Source organism: Anguilla rostrata, chromosome 9, assembly GCF_018555375.3.
Source record: "Anguilla rostrata isolate EN2019 chromosome 9, ASM1855537v3, whole genome shotgun sequence".
Lineage (NCBI taxonomy): Eukaryota > Metazoa > Chordata > Actinopteri > Anguilliformes > Anguillidae > Anguilla > Anguilla rostrata.
This window is the reverse complement of record NC_057941.1, coordinates 49,803,313-49,826,171: the sequence shown is the minus strand read 5'-3', so window position 1 is coordinate 49,826,171 and position 22,859 is coordinate 49,803,313. Positions and strand designations below refer to the sequence as shown.

Genomic DNA, 22,859 nt, shown 5'->3' with positions numbered 1-22,859 from the left:
TTTTTTTCTCAGAGGTGGTGGGGGTGAACGTTATGCATCACGGCCAGTGACGTGCTATGTACTGCAGCAGCAGCAGGAGTTATTTTAGAGGCCAGTGTTTTGTTTTAAGTAACAAAGCTTGAGTGAAGATGACAGCCCCGGCTACAGCACATTAGCCTCTCTGCTCACATAGTTCAGTTTCGGAAAAAAAAAAAAAACGTAAAAAGCAGTTCTCTATTTTTTTTGGGAAAACGAAAGAAAGTGGCAACTTTTTCTCACTCAAACTGTGCCTGTGAGGTGATACCAATCTGGGTATCGGAGTCAACGGAGGCGAGAGTGGTTTTGGGAGTCGTGAGTGTTTTCTTTGTAATCTCTAATGACAGATGATATTAGCAGAGACTACAGCGCTGGGTAGTGCAGTTAACCGTTTCCATTCTGGTTCATAAAATGAAGCTTGGAGGCTCTTCGTCGAAAGCGCACTTTCTTGCATTTCCGACATGGTTACCAGCAGCACCAGGGGCAGGTTACAGAGCTGTGAGTTCTGTTACAGACGCCTGAGGATGAGGGCGCAGCGCTAGGTATCACTGTCAACCCATCCCAATTCAACTGGTACGGCTCACCTGTGTTAAGCATTGCTCACCTGTGCTAGGTAAGCCTCACCTGTGCTAGGTTTGGCTCACCTGTGCTAGGTTTGGCTCACCTGTGCTAGGTATGACTCACCTGTGCTAGGTATGTCTCACCTGTGTCTTTACTGATGCTGAAGGACTGCAGTCTGTTCCCGCTGAAGATGCTGTAGGAGATCTGTAGGCCGTCGGGGTGCTGTGCTTGGGCCTGCGCCACGGCCGTACCTGCGCCGAACACAGAGAAACCCGCCGTTCAGCAACGCAGGTCTTCTGCTGGGAGAACTGTGTCTGCCCAGTCTGTACACCAGGGAACTGTGTCTGTCTGGTCTGTACACCAGGGAACTGTGTCTGTCCGGTCTGTACACCAGGAGACTGTGTCTGTCCAGTCTCTAAACCAGGGAACTGTGTCTGTGCAGTCTGTACACCAGGGAGCTGTGTCTGTCTGGTCTGTAAACCACAAAACTGTGTCCGTCCAGTCTCTACACCAGAGATAATTAAATCTTGCCCTCAGGGCCAGTAGTAGTGCCGGTTTTCATTCCTCCCTAATGAAATAAGGGACTGATTTAACCCTGATCCCCCAGGTGAGTGTAATCTCTGGCCAATCAGTGACATTATTGGACGATGGGCGATCCAGCAGAAAGGAAAACCAGCAGCACTCCTGACCTTAAGTGCCAGACTTCAGTATGACAGCTCTACACAGTCCACACGCCAAGATCCATACATGGCAAGATTCTCAGCTCTGATAGGGTGCATTCGATCCCGCTCGGACTCATTTAAACTCTCGTTACATTTGAATTAACGCGGAACGTTTTTGCTGCCCGCGCAACTGTATATTTACATTGAATGTGCTGTAACACGAGCAGGGCTCTGAGCGGCCTGAGTACAGAATGAAATGCATTTAATGTGGGCTCGGAGGTAAATATTGGATCGCGATATTATATGGAGCCTTCCATCTCATGATCCAGGTCAGCCAAACTGATGAAAAATATGTAATATATAACTGTTCTATTTTATGTATTTATATAGTTCAAGTATAGCGTATTCTATTATTAAATGTGCCCAGAACTGTAACGTTCCCTTGCTTTGTGGAGTCTGCGTGCCTGTCTCAATCCTGCAGGTGGAGCTGATTAGAAAATGATTACCTAACGATGCGCACCTGTGTACACCTGACAGTCAAGTCTCAAGACACCTCAGTTTGAAATAGCTTTTATAGATTCATTTTGTGGCTTTTTAGTGATTCCTTTTAAGACTCCCTTTGCTTCCCTGTGTTACAATTTGCAGCTACCATGTTTTGTTTTCTGTTCATGTTTTGTGTCAGTACCGTTCTGCTGTAGGTTGCAGGTGGTTAGGCAGTTTATTTTCTTTCTTTTTTTAACACATTTTTAGACAGTTAGGCCAGAGTAGGAAGAAGATTTGCCAGAAGACTCACTCCTATTACTTTGGTAGCGAGGATTTAGAAATGTGCTTTCCTTAAGATAAGGAGTGGTGTGCGGGGGTGCGGGGGGGAGGGCTGGGCGGGTTGGGGCGGGGGCACGGGGGGCTGGGGGGGGAGGTGTGGCGGACCTGTGGCAGCGTTCTCCTGGAGGCTGATGTCCCGGGCGTTTTGGGAGAAGCGGATGCCGCTGTACTCCTGCTCCTTGACGTAGACGAGCACCACCCCCAGCGAGGACTGGGCGGGGCTGCCCTGGTCCTTGGCCTCCACGATGAGCGTGCGCTGGCTCTGGGACAGGGCCTGCTGCTTGTCGGTCACCTGCGTTTCCCCAAAACACAAAAGGAAGAGCCAAGTTCACAAAAAATATGTAATAAGCTAGTAATAAGCAAGCTATTACATCAGATAAACTAGTAATAAACATGTTATTACACGAGAGTAACTCTGAAAAAGTGATTGGCCAGTCCCAGAGAGCGGTCGCTTGGTTACCTGTATCTGGCCAGTCAGAGAGTTGATGGCGAAGCCGCGCACCGGGCTGGAGAATCGGTAGAAGACCGAGCCGTTGCCGCCGAAGTCCTTGTCCTCAGCCTTCATGGTGGCCACCACCTGATTGGCCGAGACGCTGCCGCTGGAGACGTTGATGACGAGCGGGTCCTGGATGAAAAAGGGGGCGTTGTCGTTGACGTCCAGGACGTTGACGGTCACGCGGGCCGTGCTGTTGCGGGGCCCGGCGGGGGAGGAGTCCACCGCCCGAACCAGGAAGTCGTAGGAGGCCCGCTTTTCCCGGTCCAGCGGCGCCGCCACGGTGATGCGGCCGGTGTCCTGGTCCACGGCGAACGTGCCCGCCGACTCGCTGGACAGGAAGTACTGCACCCGGCCGTTCTCGCCCTCGTCGTCGTCGCCGGCCGCCACCGCCAGCACCGGCGACCCCGCGGCGGCGTCTTCCGGAACGTCCGCGGCGTAGCCGGCGCTCTCGAACCTCGGGCTGTTGTCGTTGACGTCCAGGACGGTCACCTCCACGGTGGCGGTGCTGCTGAGGGGGCTGGCCCCCCGGTCCTGGGCCACCACCGTCAGCGTGTAGCTGGGCCGACCCTCTCGGTCCAGGGGCCGGGCTGTGGACAGTGTCCCGGAGCTCCTGTCCAGGTGGAAGTCACCTGCAGGGTCACCGGCTAAAAAGAACGACATGAAAATAATGAGAAAGCTATATAACCTCACACTGTACTATTTCACAAACAAAATAAAATCTAAAGAGAATTTTCTGATAATATCACATAATACTGGATCTGGGAATATGCAGTACTCTGTGAGATGCAGTACTCTAAAGATACAGTATTGACAGAGATACAGTAATCTCCACGGATACCGTATTGTCGGTGAGATACAGTAATCTCCATGGATACTGTAATGTCTGTGAGGTAAGTGTCCTCTATGGATACCGTATTGTCTGTGAGATACAGCTGTATACCAGAGCTGTCTCTCTCTCCTGGGAACCCAGTATAACAGGCTCAGGGCTCACAGTCATGTGGTCAAGGTCTCAGGTGTGCGTACCCGTGATCCTGTACTCCACGTCCCCACCGTTCCCCGCGTCCTGGTCGGTGGCCCTCAGGGTGAAGAGCGCCACGGGCTCCAGGTTTTCGGGCACCTCCAGGCTGTGGAGGGACCGGCTGAAGACCGGGGCGTTGTCGTTCTCGTCCAGGACCTCGATCCTCACCGTTGCCTTGGAGAAGTTCGGTGGAAGCCCGCCATCTTTTGCATAGACTGATAACAATAAAAAAAGCACACCCAAATACACATAAAAACACCATACATTATAAATCTTTAGATTCAAGTAAACCTTAAAAATGTTTCAAGGAAACATGCAGTTGACCAAAATATAACTGCACCTCAAAGTGCTCCAAAATAGAAATGAATTAATTTTCTTTGGGGAACTGCAAGCACATGCTGCACATTTTTGCTTTAAAACTGTTTAAAGGGTTAAAGAATACCAAACTATTATTTGAACCCTGGTCTGATTCATGGGACTTCAACAATGACAGGAAAGAAATCCATCCCTTGCAACACGATGAGGTCACAAACACTCAGGATACAGACAAAACAGGCTGTCTTATGTGGGTGTGTGTGTGTGTGTGAGAGAGAGAGAGAGATTGTGTGTGTGTGTGTGTGTGAGAGAGAGAGAGAGAGAGAGAGTGAGAGAGAGATTGTGTGTGTGTGTGTGTGTGTGTGTGTGTGAGAGAGAGAGAGAGACAGAGAGAGAGAAAAATACAGAGTCTGAGAGAGAGAAAGGGAGTCACAGAGAGCCAGAGGGAGAAAAAGACTGAGGGAGGGAGAGGGAGAAAGAGGGGGAGAAAGAGAGAGAGGGAGAGAGAGAGAGAAAGAGAGAGAGGGAGAGAGAGAGAGAAAGGGAGAGTCACAGGGAGAATCTACAGATGAAAAAGAGAGAAAGAGAGACTCAGAGATACACACAAAGAGGGGTAGAGGTCTACAGCCAAATCCACACCATCTATCAGACCAGCACACAACGCAAGGCTTTTCAGTCCTTAACAGGGGGACACGGGGCAGAGCCCAGGGCAGGGTTTGCGTTTCGGCGCGACCCAGGGGGCGCGGGTTACCTGTCACTGTGTAGCGGTCCTGGACCTCCCTGTCCAGGGTTTTGGTGGTGGAAATGACCCCCGTCACGGGATCAATGGTGAACCCCTCTTCCACGATGCCTCCATAAGTCACTTGGCCATTGGTCCCTTGAGGTAAAAAAAAAAAACGGCACCAGCATAAACACGATAGCCAACACCTTAGCCAGCTTTTCACATTAATTCAAAACCCTTTGGAAATGAGCTGTTTCACACAGTAGCCTTTAGAATATCCTTTAACTGGTAATGCACACTTTCTATTATGTAGGGAACTGATGAGTTTTGATGGGCTGAAGGGTCTGTTCTCTTCGTTAGGTATTCTAAAGTTACGATGTTCTGAAAATAGTCATTGGGTGACGCTTGTAGCTTTTTCTTTTAGTGTGCAAGCAATTGGCCCTGATATCCTACTCAAATTCAAATTCAAATTCAAAATGCTTTATTGGCATGAAATACACTTGTACTTATTGCCAAAGCGTACACAAAGAAACAGGAACAGGAAACATGAAATACGAACAACATTGTGGAAACGACAACAATGCAATCAACAGTGTGACAATGGCCACAACGAGTAGGCTATACAATAATAACAATAATAAAATAATAACAATAATAATAATAACAATAATAATAATAATAATAATAATGTAAAAAAAATAAAAAAATTTAAAAAAAGATAGAAATTAATAAATAATTAAAATAAATATATTTGTGGTGGTCAACCAGTGTCCCTCAGATTATGGCAGGCCGAGATGTACTTTGCTGCTAGTGGAGCCGTTGGCCTTTCTCCTAGCAGGATTTGCATTTTTTCCTCATTTGTTTGGGAAAGGAAGTCTTTTATAATTAGAGAAAATTTGTTGAAATAATGTGTCCTAATTTCTGAATATTTTTCACAATGTATTTTCTCCCCCCTCCTTTTTGTCTTTCTCTCTCTGTCCTTCTCTGTCTCTTTCTCCACATCCCTCCTTCTCTCTCTCTCTCTCCCTCCCTCTTTCTCTCTCTAACCTCTCTCTGGAGCCTCACTGCCAGATTGCGTGCTAACTGAAAATAGCTTGGCTCCATCACCTGTTTACTTCGCTAATTATTCCTGCAGAGGGAGTTTATAATCCTTCGCTTTAATAGGCTCCTGACTCATTCTCTCAAAATGCAGCCCCCCCCTCCCCCTCCCCAATAACAATTAAAAATATGTTCTCTTGTACTCCTGGGGTGGCAGTGTAGTATAATGAGTAAGGTGCTGGACTTGTAACCTAAAATTTGCAGGCTCACTATACTGTATATCTGGCTGTATAAATGGTTGCAATTTAAATGCTATGTAAAAAGTTGTGTAAGTTGCTCTGGATAAGAGCATCTGCTAAATGCCTGCAATGTAATACAATGTAATGAAGAATGTGGTGCCTTCTTGAACACCACTGGACGTCACACCTGGTTTCCAGCAAAGAAGGAAACATATACAAGGCTGTACAGCCCACTCTCGTTTGACTCTTCTGTAGAAGAACAAGCGATCTCCCTGTGGCACTTAAAAATGCAGGGAGCGCGGAGTTCTCAGAGCAACAAGGGCGTTGTGGTCTTTACACAGGGGTGAAAAGGTAGAAGCCGAAGACAAAGGCCGGTTTCGGTGCCAGCAGAAGGTGTTCGCTGAGCCCAGGCCCAGAGCTCGCGTTTAAAATCTACGAAACGTGCTGTCAGCATGCATCTGAACGACAGCACCCCCCCTTCGCGCCTGAATGATTGCTGTGCTGCGTGTTGGAAGACCCCCATTTGGGAAGGCGCCCAAAAGCGCGTGATGGCTGTACCAGACGCGATTCGAACCCGCAGCCTCGCATAAACACATACGCAGCTGGACAGATCCGCAGGGGCGTTTCACTCGAGTCGGGGCTCGTGCGGACCTTGGAAGGAGCCCCTTCCTGTATAGCTCAACTGGCGAACTTGCAGGCAACCAATCAACCAGCATGGGGTCGCTAGTGAACCCCCCTCTCTCCCTCCTTCGGGGGCGACGCTAGCACCAATCACACGTCTGGCGGCCACAGTCGGCACCGGGTTCGACGCCAGAGCTACGGTCGCGATGTTTTGGGTGAAAAACAAAAGCGGGAGGACCCACCTTGGTCCCGGTCCGAGGCGGACACGGTCAGAACGGACGTCCCAGGGGCCCGGTTTTCGGACACCTGGGCCTCGAACTCGCCCCTCTCGAACCAGGGCGCCTCGTCGTTGACGTCGATCACCTGGATGGACAGCAGCTGGGTGGTGGAGTGCTGGGGCGTCCCGTGATCCTCGGCGACGACCGTCAGGTTGTAGAGCGCCTGCTCCTCACGGTCCAGGGCCTTGAGGATGGTCAGGGAACCTGGGTGGGGAGAGGGGAATCAATCAATCAATCAATAGATCGATCTGAAAACACGCTGTCACATGGCTCTTCAAAATGGACACACTCTGCGGCCTTCGAGCCACAGTTTAAAAACAGCAAGACTCTGGTAGGGCACAGATTAACATTACCTCAGGAAACCAACCGTTTGTTTCCACCCTTATTTCTGTGAGTGCTCAACAGGAAGAGGAAGTCAAGGGCACCACAGAGGAAGAATGAAACATTTAATCGCCAATGTTGCCACCAACTGCCATTTTTCCCTGTTAGCGGTTAGCAATAGCAGACAGTTAATCTGCATGGGCTCTGTTCTACCACGGCTCCTGATAAATTAACTTTGAATGGGCCCATGGAATGAGCTTCTCTTTAAAAATAAACAGACTTGCTTGTAGAAGATCCATTGGTGGTGTGTGTGTGTGTGAAGTGTTTGTGTGTGTCTGTGCATGTTTGAGTGTGTGTGTGTGTGTATGTGTGAGTCTGTGCATGTTTGAGTGTGTGTGTGTGTGTGTGTGTGTGTGTGTGTGTGCTTGTGGCCATAGCTGTAATTACTGGGCTTCAGTGTACACGCTGTATGTATGTCATACACAGTTTATGAGGCATGGAGAAGATTATTTCATAGCCTCACAAGCTCCCTGTGTAAAACGGAGGTTTAAAATTAGCATTGGAGAGTGTGTATGGCGTGTGTGAGGGGCTGGAATCAGGGATAGCCAGCTTCCTAAACAAACGCACACACACACACACGCACACACACACACACAAACACATCCAGCCAGTAAAAACACAGAGCAGCTATATTTTCATGTTTTTCCAGTGAGAAAGAAACAGAGAGGCAGAGAGAGAGAGGCAGTAAAAGCAGACAAAAAAAGAGAAGGAACAGAACAGAGAGAGAGCCAGTGACCACCAGTACAATCATGAAAAAATGACTATGCCCTGATTTAGGCAACCCTCTCAAAACCACAAGTTGTCCATTTAAGCACATCTAGAACATACACAACACATTTTCACCGCTCGTTCTAAATTTGATCACCGCAGAAAAAAAAAGTTGAGAGCAGTCCTCATCTAGTCTGTTTTTGACCTTCTTTGTCTCTCTCTCTCTCTCTCTTTTGTTCTTTCTTCTGGTTTCTGACAAATGCTGAGATAACCTGCCCCCAAGGCCTCCCCGGTATGGTAAGAATTAGCCGGTGACTCTCTGTGATCCTTTTTTGTTTTTTGGGGGTTTTATTTTTTTAATGATTTTTTTTTTGTGGGCCGGGTGCCGCGTATAACATCTGGAAAAAAAGGGAGGGAAAACCGCCGAGCCGCGTTGGTCTCGCTCCTTTCCCAACGGTTCGCGTCCTCGCGGCGCTGTCATCACTCGAGCGTAACCGCGGCAACCGCGGTGCGCCCGGCACCTTCGCCGACGGACGCTACCGGAGACCTCGCTCTCAACCGACGGTTGACGTATGTTGGGTTTTTTCGAAAGGCTCGGCGAGAGCTCTCTGCTTTAGCGATAATTTGGCGGGGTTCGCTCGGCGATGACGGACGCCTCCTGACTTCAGTTCGGAGAAAAGTGGGGTTCCCTAGCGTAGACGCTCAAGGGATTTATGCTGAGGTTTTTTGCAGCTTTCACCAGAACAGGCATAACTATTTTGTCATTTATTAATTTAATTTGACTTGACTTGATTGTTACAGTACATATCCTACAGATTTAGTCAGGAATATTAATCTTCCTGTTATATAACATTTTAATTTTAAGCAAATAACTGTAAATGCTCAATGTGACATGTGCACTGAGAGCATTTTTAACTTTCCAAGAACCAAAAAAATCTGTGTGGTTTGTCACACACACACACGCACAGAGACACACACACACACACACACACACACAAACCCACCCACAGCTCTTGGTAGACAAACTCTTGAGCAGTGACATCTTGATGCCCTCACACACACACACACACACACACACACGCACACGCACACGCACACGCACACGCACACGCACACGCACACGCACACGCACGTGCGTGTGTTAGGCTGTCTGGCGGTTTACCCCGGGACAGGGCGAGCGGTCTCACCTGTGTTGGGGTTGAGGCTGAAGCGGGCGCCGGCGTTCCCGTCCCGGATGCGGTAGGAGACGCGGCCGTTCTCGCCGCGGTCGGCGTCGCGCGCCACCACGTAGAGCACCACGAAGCCCGCCGGCTGGTCCTCCATCACGCTGACGGCGGCCGGCGAGCCGAACACGGGCGCGTTGTCGTTCTCGTCCGTCACGAACACGCGGGCCGTCACCGAGCCCCGGCGCCGCTGGGCGGGGTCGGGGGCGGAGTCCGTGGCCTGCACCACCAGGAGGAGGGAGGAGGCGGCCTCGTGGTCCAGGGCCCCGCCCAGCGTCAGCACCCCCGTGGCGGGGTCCAGGAGGAGCAGGTCGGGGGCGTCGGGCCAGCGGTTCAGGATGGAGTAGCGCACCTCGCTGTTGGGCCCCGTCCCGTCCCGGTCCTCCGCCTGGAAGGTGTAGACGGAGGAGCCGGGCTCCATGTTTTCGGGGACCACGATGGTGACGGGGTCCTCGGGGAACTGCGGCGCGTGGTCGTTGCTGTCCTGCACCTCGATGTCCAGCTGCACCAGGTGGCTGCTGGGATAGGCCCTGGAGAAGTCGTCCACCTCGATCCGGAGGGTGTAGCGGGCGCCCCGCTCGTAGTCCAGCTCCCGGGTCAGGTACACGTCCCCCGTCAGACGGTCCACCATGAACGTCCCGTCCCGGTCCGTCCCGCCCACCACCACGTAGGTCACCTGACCCTCCTCCGGAACCTTCTGCTGGTCATGTGATCGGACGGACCCAATGATCGACCCGGGCTGGGCTCCCTCAACCGAGTTGAGGGTCATGGAGAGCGTGTTGGGTTTTGGGACAGCCTTCCTGGAACTTAGAACCTAGAGAGAGAGAGACACAGAGTGTTTTTGGCTGTACTTATACCTCTTCTGATGGTCCTGGACACAACATCAGTGATGGTCTTGTACATATTTGCATTTAACAGCTTGCCAGTGAAGGATACTCTCTATTCTGTAGGTAAACGATGACCCTACATGGGCCGAATGGCCAGGTCTCAATGAGTATCCTTATGTTCTTATGTTCTAGTTGGGCTGAATGGCCTGTTCTCAATTAGTATTCGCATGTTCTTCTGCTCTAGATGGGCTAAATTGTCAGCATTGTGTATTTGCCCATATTTCCTTCATTCAGCAACAGCAGTGTAATAAATCTATCTGGAGAAAAGTTTTATGGTGCATTCCTAGTACAACAGAGACATGACTGCGGCATTACCGAACAGAATTTTCCAGCGAAACACTTAAAAGCGTATAAACTCGAAACAAAAGCGGATCGCAACCTGCCAGATTCCATAAACTTTTGCAGCATTACAACGAAATGTAACAACGCCAAATGTTTAAGCAGTTTCTGTAGGATGGAGCGATACCAGCAACAACTCCGTACAGATCGCTATTTAACTTCTTTCATATCCACGAAATATAAGTAATCGCCTAAATGATACACCACTTTGAATAATTTAGCTTTCACCAAGGTAGTTTTGAGGAGGGGTACATTTTATAATGAGGTACATTTCCTCAAACGTAGCAATATTTTTAAACCGTAGTAGAGTTTGGACAGCTTTTCACCGCTCTCAGACTGTGAAGACAGTGAAAATTTGTAGTAGGGGGTCGGGCAAAAAAAAAAAAAAAAAAAAGAAAAAAGCAAAAAGGAAAAAAAACGAAACGGTTTCCCCCGCGCTCATTACAAACCGGGCCTCGGATTTTTTTTTCTCCCAGCGATCGCGTGTGAGGATTTACGACATCCTGCCTTCCAGCCCAGCCTGGTACTACGCCCGGGCCTACGGAGGAACAATGCCTGGGACGGACTTCAACGCTATCCGCTACCCGAGAGCGCGTCCCGGGGCCTCCCGCCCTCGCTGGCTACCGTACGGGTAAGTGTCGAAGCCGCCGGTCCTGACCTCGGTCGGCAGAGAGACCGCAGCTGGCCTTCATCTCAACCCAGCTGGAAGCACTTGCTTCAGACGTCGTCGTGTTTTTTTTTTCTTTCAAATTTCCAAATTGAAATGTCCCGTTTTTTTCTTTTTTTTCCATTTGTTTTTTCCCTGTCAAGTCCCTCAGGAGGTGGAGAGGGACAGTAACGCGAGACCCCTTTCGCCCGTCGTCTGCGGCGAGACCGCCGAAACGACATCCGAGGAGGAGAGCGCGCTCTCCTCCAGGAAAAAACAAAAAAGAAACCCCTCCAGGGGAATCCCCGCCACCGGCTTAAATTCCCGAGAGCGTGCGCGAGATGTTCGGGGTCGCCCGGCGCGGCGCGGGAGGCGGACTGGGACCCTCGGGACGCCGCGTTGGGGGTTCGCGCGTCACGCCCGGTCGGTCGGCAGGCGCACGGTTCGCCTCTGAGCCGGGACGCGGGGCCCAGGGGCCCGGGGGTGGGGGGGGGGGGGAGGGAGGGGGGGGCAGTGAAATATGCAGTGTTTGTCTGGGCCGGAGCTCAGCCGCGGGGTCTGGATTAATGCGTTTCTCACGCAGCGCAGTATGAGCGCTACTGAGCCTGAAGGCCCGCGGGGTCTGGCTCAGACTGCAGGAGCTCAGAGAGATGGAGGCCAGGAGAGCCCCAGGCCAGCAGAGGAGATGGCTTACACTGCAGACAGGGGCATTACCTGTACAGTACCTGGATGAGAGTCACAGGGATGTCATCTGCAGGTACAAAGTACCTGTATAAGGGTGGCAGTGATATCACCTGTATGGACAGGGCACCTGTGTAAAGGTAACAGTGCTGTCACCTGTCTCACCTGAAGGACACCTGTATAATCTCACCTGTACGCACAGGGCACCTGTATAATCTCACCTGTATGCGCAGGACACCTGTATAATCTCACCTGTACGCGCAGGGCACCTGTTTAATCTCACCTGTACACACAGGTCACCTGTATAATCTCACCTGTACACACAGAGCACCTGTATAATCTCACCTGTACGCGCAGGGCACCTGTATAATCTCACCTGTACGCGCAGAGTACCTGTATAATCTCACCTGTACGCGCAGGGCACCTGTATAGCCTCACCTGTACTCACAGGGCACGTGTATAATCTCACCTGTATGAGCAGGGTGCAGTCGGTACTCCGGGGGGGCACCTGTATAATCTCACCTGTACGCGCAGGGCACCTGTATAATCTCACCTGTATGCGCAGGGCACCTGTATGATCTCACCCGTAAGCACAGAGTACCTGTATAGTCTCACCTGTACACACAGGACACCTGTATAATCTCACCTGTGCACATAGGGCATGTGTGTAATCTCACCTGTACGTGCAGGGCACCTGTATAATCTCACCTGTACGTGCAGGGCACCTGTATAATCTCACCTGTACACACAGAGTACCTGTATAATCTCACCTGTACACACAGGGCACCTGTATAATCTCACCTGTACGCGCAGGGCACCTGTATAATCTCACCTGTACGCGCAGGGCACCTGTATAATCTCACCTGTACACACAGGACACCTGTATAATCTCACCTGTACGCGCAGGGTGCAGTCGGTACTCCGGGGGGGCACCTGTATTATCTCACCTGTACACACAGGGCACCTGTATAATCTCACCTGTACGCGCAGGGCACCTGTATAATCTCACCTGTACGCGTAGGGCAGCTGTATAATCTCACCTGTACACACAAGGCACCTGTATAATCTCACCTGTATGCGCAGAGCACCTGTATAATCTCACCTGTACACACAGGGCACCTGAATAATCTCACCTGTATGGCAGGGCACGTATACTCCCTGTCGGCAGGGCACCTGTATAATCTCACCTGTACGCGCAGGGCACCTGTATAATCTCACCTGTACGCGCAGGGTGCAGTCGGTGCTCCGGGGGGGCACGCCCCGGTCAGTGGCGGTCACAGTGAATCCGTACTCCGCCCTCTCGGCCTGGCTCAGCGGGGACGAGGTGCGCAGCTCGCCTGTGTTCGGGTCCAGGGAGAACCGCTCGGCCCGGGGACCTGCAGCCCGCACAGGCAGGACAGCCAATCAGGAGCCAGCTCTCACACGACACCTACTCTCGTCCCGTACCACTCAGCGAAGAACACGCGCGCGTGAGCTCAACTCTGAATTATCTCATTTGAGTCCAGTAGGGACCACATGTACTCTCTCTCTCTCTCCGCGTGCTGCCCAGACTACGATTTACAGCCCAAACTCGCTGGCTTTTACAAACTTTTTCCATTTCACTTCTGCCCAAGGGTGCCTGAAATTCCTGCATCCAGGTATGTAGGCCTGCAGATAATTTTTCAGCATGTAAAAATTCACAATAAAATGTACGCAGTAAAACGTTCGGCATTAAGTCACCCCTGAGAAAGACAACTGAGCTGTAGCAGAATATTATTCACCACAACTTTTCATCAACATAAACTTGCTATATGGGTATGGCTGGGAACAACGGTCTCTTTTCCGGCTCTGTGATTGGACCGTCGGCATGTCGCTCACCCAGGCCCCGCCCTCACCTGACAGAGAGTAGTATACGGTGCTGTTCTCCCCCTCGTCCGGGTCTTTGGCCTGCAGCACCCCGATTATGGAACCAGAGGCCTGGCCCTCCAGCACCTGTGGAGAGGGACGGGACGGGACGGGACGGGGGGTTTGGGGGAGACACAGTCAGATGTTGCGGTGGGACAGGGCACAACCACAGCAGGCAGTGAGGAAGTCGTCCTCACAATGACACACAAACTAGGCACGCACGGATTCTACAGGCAGACCAGACCGTCCCAGCTCTGCATTCTTAACGCTGAACATTCCATCTGAACATTATTCCCAATTCCACACATCTTATGAATATTCATTAGGGAGGCGTGGCCAAGTACAATCAATCCTGTAAGAAGCAGGCTTTACAAAAATGACTGCTCTACACTGCAATATATAGCAAATATGCGGGCTATAAATTTAACAGTAATGCATGGAAGGAATGGATGGAAGGAATGTAGGAGTTGAATATCTGGTTTTGGGGAGGGGGTGCGGGGGGATGGGTCAGGTTCACCTGCAGGAGGAGCTCCCCCCCGGGCGCGTGGGTGAAGGAGGGGGCATTGTCGTTGTCGTCCAGCATGGTGATGTGGGCGGTGCCCGTGGCACTGCGGGGGGGCGTGCCCCCGTCCTGCACCACCACCACCAGCTGGTAACTGGACTGGTGCTCACGGTCCAGCACCACCCTGGTGCTGATCTCACCTATGGGGGGCAGAGAGAGAGGGAGGGAGGGAGAGGGAAGAGGGGGGGCCAAAAGAGAGAGAGAGAGAGAGAGATGGGGGTAGAGAGAGAGAGGTGGGGGGAGGGGAGAGGGGGAAAGAGAAAACAGGGAAGAGAGAAAGGGTGAGAGAAGGGGAGTGAGAGTGGGGGGGGGGCAGAGAGAGAGGTGGAGGATGAGCTTTAACAGAACTTTATTTGACTATTAAACACAGCAGCAACAGGAGAAATGCATGTTTCATCGCATAATCAAAGGGCCCCCAGTTGGATCAAATATCAAAAACCAACCCACTGCTTCCCCTTAGTGTGTGCGTGAGAGAGAGATAGAGAGCGGGAGGGGGGAGAACAGGGGGGAAAAAAGACGGGAAGAGAGAGGGAGAAAGCGACAGATGAGAAAACACGAGGTCAGGGAGAGCATATTGAGACTGGGGTTCACAGCTCAAGAGCATCATGGGAATAGAATGTTCCTGACGGCAGGCTTTGGGCCAACAGATGGCACATCGTTCCCCAGCGGGTGAGGGGACCACCTGTCCTCTCTGCCCGCAGGTGGGTGGCACTGGTCCACCCCCGGGCACAGGCGCGGGCGGGCACGCTGCCCTCCGACCGGAAGTGTCTGGGATCAGGCATCTGTATCCCTGGTCCTGGAGAGCTGCAGGGTCTGCTAGCTTGTGTGCGGTTACTCAGTGCTTCACTGAGCAACTACAGCAGCTGATTATGCAGTTAACTAGCCCCACCCGGTTTCCTGGGTCCAAAATTGTTGCACTGCAAACAGTTACCTGACATTTTTATCAAGAATGACTTATGCAGCTTCTCGTTTTTAGCTGATACAAGCCCTTCGCTAAAGGGTACAACAGCTATGATCCATCCAGGAATGAAACCTGCAACCTGTAAGTTACACAGCCAGTTACCAAACCATTAGACTACACCCAGGCTGCCCAACCCTGTTCCTGGAGATCTGTGGTCCCGTAGGTTTTCATTGGAACCCTAATTTGGCACACCTGATTCTACTAATTAGCAGCTCAACGAGATCTCTAGCTGCTGAATGAGGTGAGCTTTGTTAGGGTCAGAGTGAAAACCTCCAGGACAGTAGATCTGCAGGAACAGTGTTGGGCAGCCCTGGACTACATTATCACCCTAAAAACATTAGTAGACCATGTGGCTCTCTCCGGGACCCCCTGAAATTTCGGAAGAGGGGCCCAGGCGTCCCCGCTCACCGGTCTGAGAGTTGATCTGGAAGTTGGCGTCCGAGTGCAGGAGGCGGTAGGCGAGGCGGGCGTTGAGGCCGGCGTCCCGGTCGGTGGCCGACACCCTCCCGAACCCGGTGCCGGCGGGCAGGTTCTCGCGCACGGCCAGGAAGGCGCGGTCCCGCGTCAGGCGGGGCGGGTTGTCGTTCTCGTCCGTCACCGAGACCCTGACGGTGGCGCTGCCCGTCCTCTTGAGGTGCCCGCTGCCGGACGTGGCGTGGACCGTCAGCAGGTACACGTCCTTGGCCTCGCGGTCCAGGGCGCTCTTCACAAACAGCCACCCGCTGTCGGGGGCGACGCCGAAGCCCGCCGCGTCCCCGTCCGGCCGCAGGTGGTAGGCCGGCCCCCCGCCGGGGTGGGCGGAGCCTCCGTTGGCCCCGCCCCCCTCCCGGTTGAGCGCCCGCACCTGCAGGAAGCGGGTGCCGAGGGGCGTGCCCTCCCGCAGCTCCACGCGGTAGACCAGCGTGTCGAAGGCGGGGCCCTGCTGGTCCTCGGCCTGCACGTGCACCGCCAGCGCGAAGGTGGAGCTGAGCTGGGGCACGCCCCCGTCGCGCGCCGTCACCGCCAGGTCGTAGCGCGGGGCCGTCTCGTACGAGAGCCCGCCGATCAGGCGCACCTCCCCGCTGGCCCGGTCCACCGCGAAGGTGCGCTGGCCGCCCGCCGAGGCCAGGTCGAAGGTCAGCTGGCCGTTGGGGCCTGAGTCGCGGTCCTCGGCTCGGACCCGGTACACCACCGCGCCCACCTCCGTGGCCTCGGGCAGCAGGAGGGACTCGGAGGACGAGGGCAGGAAGCTGGGGGCGTTGTCGTTGACGTCGGCGACGGTGACGCGGACCCGCGTCTGGCCGTAGGCCGGGGGCGAGCCCGACCGCGCCTGCACCTCCAGGTCCAGCGAGGACCGGGCCTCGTGGTCCAGCGGCAGGCTGGTCCGCAGGGAGCCCGTCTCCGGGTCCACCGTGAAGTAGCCGTCCGGATCGCCCGAGGAGATGGTGTAGAAGACATCTTTGGAGGAACCTACATACACACACACACACACACACACACAAACACGTCAGGACACCACATTTCACTGAACAGCTAAGGAGCAGACTCTCTAACTCCTACTCAAACTACACACTAGAAGCCATTACAGTAGCAGCATAAATGTCCACAGTAAATTGTGCATTGTGGTGTGCAACAGTGCAGTACCTCTATTTTCATCAATGTATGTTTATTTTCAGTTTGTTTTGACATGTGTGTACATGATTGCGCAGTACAGTGCACTGTGTTGTGCAGGTGTATTTTTATGGTGACACCTAAAAAAAGACAGTTATCTAAATAAATTTAAACTAAATATAAATTTGAAGTGTTCAGATGCCTTTTTGTACAACCGCTCTATCAAAGACTGAATCCACAAAATCTCAACCTACAGGCTGTGGTGATTTGGGTGTCCATGGCTCATTTGTAAAGGGGTGTACTGTGGGACCATAGGGCCTGGCCTGCCCCCGTTAAATTTCGGAGTGTCGCAGACATGCACACTTACTGCTCCGGCTGTTGGCCCTGACCACGCCCACCACCGTTCCCCGCAGCACGTCCTCGCTGACGGCGAAGAAGTACTGCGCCTGCTCGAACACAGGGGGCGCCACCGAGCCCGCCACCACGCTGATGTTCACCCTGGCGTTCACCGGGGCGGTGAGCCCGCCCCCGTCCTGCGCCGAGATCACCATGGGGATGACCGAATTGGCCTTTCCGTGGAGGGAACGGGACAGGGAGATCACACCTGCGGGGGGGACGAGGGGGGGGCGGGGAAGAGAGGTCTCAGTGAGATCAAACCCCACACAGTGACATCATCACAGTGGATCAGAGCTGGGGTTAGTCCCATTTCAACCACAGAGATTTATTTCGGTTATTGAAAAACCCTCACAGAACATTACAGGCAATTTTCAGCTCCATCCATCCATCCGTCCGTCAATTCAATTTCAATTCCAATTTCAATTTGGGTGAAAGGCAGGAATACACCTGGGACAGGTCGGCAATCCATCTCAAGGCTCACACACCATATACTCACACAGTCATAACCCAAAGACAATTTAGACTCTTCAGTTGACATGCAATTCTTTGGACTCCGAAGCACCCAGAGGAAATCCACGTGGACATGGACAGAACATGCCAAACTCCACACAGAAAGGCAGTCTGCCAGGATTCAAACCCTGCACCATCTTTCTGTGGGGCGACACCGTCGCTGTCTGTCACTGCACCACCTCAATTTTCAGTTCATGAATTCAAATGAATTTTGAATTCAAACTGACTGAACTAAGAAAAAAAGAATTTAAACCCTAAGCACAGTTCTCAGCAGCAAAGTTAAACCCTAAATACTCAGCAGGGGCTGGGGGGGTATCAGGGCGTGCTCACCTGTGTCCTTGTTTAGGGTGAAGAAGGAGGAGCCCCCGCCGGGCGCCGTGCGGTAGGTCACCCTCCCGTTCTCCCCCGCGTCGGGGTCGAAGGCCGTCACCCTGGCGACGGAGGTCCCGGGCGCGCTCTGTGAGCTCAGGCTCACGGCGTAGTGCAGCGGGTAGAAGGTGGGTCGGTTGTCGTTGATGTCCTGGAGCTGGACCGTCACGCGGGCCGTGGAACTCAGGCCACCCTGAGGGGGGGGGAAGGAGGGGGGAGGCACGACAAAAACGGCACACCTTATTCAGAAGTACGCCCAAAATGGCGGAGGCATGGGCTGCTTTGCAAAGTGGTAGAGAGGGAAGAACCAGCCAGCCTACACAAAATGTTTCCACAATGTTACTGGAATGTTTTGTCAATGTTATAACATTGGCACAACATGGCAGCAACATTCTGAGAACGTTTTGTGTCACAAGAACACTGAGTGCTAATTGTGTTGTTTTTGCTCACGCCTGGTAGTAAAGATGTGTTTGTTTCACCTTACACAGGTGCTCGTCTCTTTACCATATGATTCATAACAACTTTTCACAGAGGAATATTTACTGCTTTATTTTACAACTGTTCTCAGTTTCATCGGCCTGCAAGCATGTGCAGTCAGCTTTTGGCGAAATGGAGACGTCTGGAAACAATTCCAGTTGAGATTTCAACACAAACACAAACACACACACACACACACACACACACACACACACACACTTCACCACGCAGCTAAAGGGCAGACTCTCTTAACTCTCTACAAATTGCACACTAGAAGCAGAGTGGCACAAAGGTCCACAGTATATAAAGAGGAGCGGGATGCTGTGCCTGTCATGGTGAGATGCACTGTAACCACGTATCCGTGATGTATGCGCCACAGACACACACACACAGAGAAGCCCTCTAAATACCAGCGGGTTAAAAGGCTCTGCTCTCCTCCAGCCTGCGTTTGAAGCAGCAGTTTTTACGACCGCCGTTAATAATTAAAAGCCACTAAACGAGCAGCGGCTGGCGTCAAAGAGAAAGAGATGGAGATGGAGAGAGAGAGAGAGAGAGAGAGAGAGAGAGATGGAGAGTGAGAGAGAGAGAGAGAGAGATGGAGAGTGAGAGAGAGAGGAGAGAGAGAGAGGAGAGAGGAGAGTGGAGAGGAGAGGAGAGAGAGGAAGAGAGAGAGGAGATGGAGAGTGAGAGAGAGAGAGAGAGAGAGAGAGAGAGAGAGAGAGAGAGAGAGAGAGAGAGAGAGACGCTCGTAGTGGTCAGCAAACAGCCTATCAGTGGAGGGACAGAGTTGAGTAATCTCCCAGGGGGGGTGATGGGGGGAGGCAGAAAAGGAGGTAGAATCTATCCTTCGGTGAGGACATGGGCCTACAGCGGCCTCCTGGGAACTATTAGGTTCATTGGCTTTTCATTTAGATAGATACCAATGACTCTTAGGACCGGAGGGGAGGTGGGGGGTGGTGTGTGTGGGGGATGGGGGTTGGGGTTAAGAAGCCCAGTGCTGAGAAGTCTTAAATATTGCTGGCTGACAGGCTTCAAGGCCTTTCCCTCCCTCTGATTGCTTTTGCATGGCTGCTGCCGCTTCCAATCATTTCACCCATTTTGCATGTAAGCCGTTTTTTTTTTGCTCCGCCCCTTTCGGCCGGAGCCAGCCAGAGAGGGAGCCCCTATTGGCCGTTTTTTTTCGAATTATTTAATGAAAGGCTTGTCATTGGCTGCTGACCAGCTCCACAGGGATGTTCATCTCAGCAGCCCCTATTACAGCAGCACCATGGCTCGTAAAATACAGCCATTTTGTGTCCCCTACATTTGAGATTGTATTTGTATGCATGTATTTCACATGCATCACGCCTCATATGGGTCAAACACCTCTTTATCTGCTTGGTGTATACCTCTGATCCACTATTTTAATTACATATTTAAAACATTATTATAATTTAAAGATAGATTTATTTGGGAGGTATTTTGCAAAAAAAAAAAAACATTTCAGAGTATTTTTGCCATTTGCTGCTTGTGTAAAACATGGTCTCTAGGTCTCTAGGTCCAATGTCCCTTCCACTGTGATCACAGATCAAAGATATAGTCACAATTAAACGCTTACAGATTTTGGGAGGTATTGTGTATGTTGTATTTCGCTGCATTTTTGCCCATTTTTGCCCATTTTTGCCCATTTTGAGTATGTCTCCCAGCTCATGGGAGACATACTCCGCAGCTGATTGGCTGTGACAGAAAGGGGCGTGTCTTTCCCCCACTCACCCCGTCCACTGCCGTGACGCTGAACTCGTAGCTGGCGGGCCCTTGGTCCCGGTCCAGCGCCGCGGCGGTGCAGATCTGCCCCGTCTCCTTGGCGATGGTGAACTGGGCGGGGCTCCCGCCGTTGCCGCCGCCCGACCCCAGGGAGTACGAGACAGCGCCGAAGGAGCCTCTGTCCGCGTCGGTCGCCGTCACCTGGAGGAAAACGAAACGAACAAAATGGTGGAAACGTGAGGATTGTTGTCTCAACAGCTGCCTCTCCGCCAATGACAGCTGCTGCTCTTACAGACTTTAAATACACTGCAGCTCACTGAATGAAAACATACGATCAAGACTGTGAAATATATTGCAACACTTATATATTGGTAACTATATATACAAAAAGTTTGATAAATTTAAATAACTTAAAATGCATTGCCGTGAAGCATTTCACACTGAATTTTCTATATGTTGGAAAATATACTGGGAAATATATACATTTGTATAGTAATGCATATATTTCATCCATACAGCTTTATACATTGCAATATATTTATTTTCTGTAAGGGAACCTCATAGGGAGCGCTGATGAAAAGCTGCCTGGCGCAGGCAGAGCAGTAAACCAGTCCCTTCAAACGGCCTGCCTTATCAGTGCGGCACGTTGGAGACGCTTCTGAAATCATTCCAAAAATACCCAAAACGTGACCGGCCAACGGACTCCCGGTAAGAACACACGGAACGGCTTTGCGCCGTCGACCAAACAAACGCCCCTGTCCGGTCCCGCTCCATACCGCTGTCTCCATCCGTGGCTCCAGTTTCACAGTCGCTGGGGCGCCCCCTCGAACCCGGGACCGGGCACACGGGCCCATCTGGCCCCCGTTTGGCAGGCAGCAAGGAGCGGAGGAGGAAGCGGGACGGGGCGAGGTGACATTTTGAGGGGGCGTCCCGAGCCAGTACGAGAGCAGGGCAATCTGCCATCGGGGGTGTGTGGCATCAAGAGTGGTGTGTGTGTGTGTGTGTGTGTGTGTGTGAGGGGATGGGGGAGGAGGGTGCAGTGCATGCTGGGAGCAAGGCCTGTTTACCCAGAACAGCAGCAGGGCATGTGCAGAAAAAAAGGGGGGGTTCTGGGAGGGCGGTGGAGTGCAGTGCATGCTGGGACCAAGCCCTGTTTACCCAGAGCAGCAGAAAGGCGTGTGCAGCAGGGTGTGTGCAGCAGGGGGCGGGGAGGAATGAGGGGTGGGGAGTGGTGGTGTGCTGCAGTGCATGCTGGGAGTGTGTGCAGCAGGGTCTGTGCAGCGGGGGGCGGGGAGGTACGGGGGGAGGGGGTGCGGTGCAGTGCATGCTGGGAGCGTGTGCAGCAGGGTGTGTGGTAGGACAGGGAGGAAGCACAGAGCGTGTGTCTTTCTGAGCTGTGTGGGTGTGTGTGGTAGAGCATGATGTTCCCCTGCATAAATACACCCTTAACAAAGTGCTGGTCTGTGGTTTGGTCATGTCAGCATCTACACAAATAGCGAGGCTACGGGGAGAAATACATCACCATCAATATTTACATTTAACATACCCTGGCCAAAGCCAAAACGCATTTGGTGTTGCTTTTTAAAAATTATATCTCCACAGAGGATACGCGATATTAATAATGCGGCATTTTTAACTTTCTTTTTTTTTTTTTAAACAAAAAGAGTGCCTTGGTCATGCTTTTTCAAGATCAGCAAATATCACCCGTTTATATATATATATATATATATATATATATATATATATATATATACTGTGAGTGTGCATCTGAAAATAATTTATTCAATGGAGCAGTGACTTCACCACAAATACAGGCCCATGGCCAAGTGCTCAGACCGTGAGGAACAGCTCAGCCAATCAGGTGCCCCCGTTTGTAGGGAGGACAGATGGCGAGAGCCAATCAGCTGCCATGCTGGCAAGAGAAAGACACACAGGAGGCGTGGAAGAAGACTGGATTTGGTTTGTGGGTACAACCATACTGGTATTACGCCCATTTAGAATATTTAAATTTAGTCAATTAGCAGGTACTTTTATCCAGAGCAACCTATAAAATCGATGCACAGATTTTAGCGTCCGGTCAGTGATGCGGTTACTGTATGACCAGAGAACTGGTGGATGTGAAGACCATGAGAGCAGTTTGCTTTCCACAGTAACAGTGCAGGTTTTTAGGCTGATGACATTCGCAAACATAGATGCCCACCTAAAATAACCCATCAGACCCATCAGAAAATCTGGACTGTAAAAGGTCAGCTTTGAAACAAAGCTGTCACTTTGGAATGGAGACGGCGTTGAGAGGTTGACGCCTGACCAGAGTGATGTAATCGAGAGGGGGTCAGGTTTGGCGTGGGTCGTGCGAACCTTCCACCCTATAAAACCAGAGGCCCAGAGACAGGCCGACGACACGGCAGGGCTTCTAGAGGCCGATGGGGTAATTTAGCATGGGGGGGGTAAGAGCAGTAGTGTCCCAGATTGGGTATCTGGTGCAGGAGGGGGGGGCGGGGGGGGGGTGGAGGAAGAAGGGATGTAAAGGACTACTTTAGCGGGGGGGGGGGGGGCTTGTGTTTACGAGCAGGTTCAGGTCAAGTGCAGCTCAGTCTCCCCGTCTTCCCCGCTGTTTAAATCTGACATGTGATATCCGCCCAAACGACAGCGTAACAACAGAGAAGAGGATCTGTTACAGATGAGTGGGACCCCCATCCCCCCATTACATCACTGT

At 51.9% G+C, this 22,859-nt stretch overlaps 1 protein-coding gene across 4 annotated transcripts in view; it reads right to left on the bottom strand.

The window, feature by feature from the left end:
• Nucleotides 1-22,859, bottom strand: part of dchs1b (dachsous cadherin-related 1b) — a 115,219-nt gene that overhangs the window by 5,734 nt on the left and 86,626 nt on the right. For 2 of the 4 annotated variants that reach the window (XM_064352655.1, XM_064352656.1), the window contains exons 3-16: nt 20,153-20,344; nt 17,885-18,116; nt 17,016-17,252; nt 15,467-16,507; nt 14,053-14,237; nt 13,526-13,622; nt 12,870-13,027; nt 9,063-9,912; nt 6,751-6,990; nt 4,641-4,766; nt 3,580-3,789; nt 2,521-3,200; nt 2,166-2,352; nt 720-827 (exon numbers count right to left, since the gene is read on the bottom strand). In XM_064352655.1, the coding sequence (XP_064208725.1) occupies nt 720-827; nt 2,166-2,352; nt 2,521-3,200; nt 3,580-3,789; nt 4,641-4,766; nt 6,751-6,990; nt 9,063-9,912; nt 12,870-13,027; nt 13,526-13,622; nt 14,053-14,237; nt 15,467-16,507; nt 17,016-17,252; nt 17,885-18,116; nt 20,153-20,344 (4,543 nt within the window). Of the gene's footprint in view, nt 1-719; nt 828-2,165; nt 2,353-2,520; nt 3,201-3,579; nt 3,790-4,640; nt 4,767-6,750; nt 6,991-9,062; nt 9,913-12,120; nt 12,160-12,545; nt 12,585-12,869; nt 13,028-13,525; nt 13,623-14,052; nt 14,238-15,466; nt 16,508-17,015; nt 17,253-17,884; nt 18,117-20,152; nt 20,345-22,859 lie in introns of all 4 variants that reach the window. The other 2 variants (XM_064352658.1, XM_064352657.1) reach the window with 2 other exon arrangements.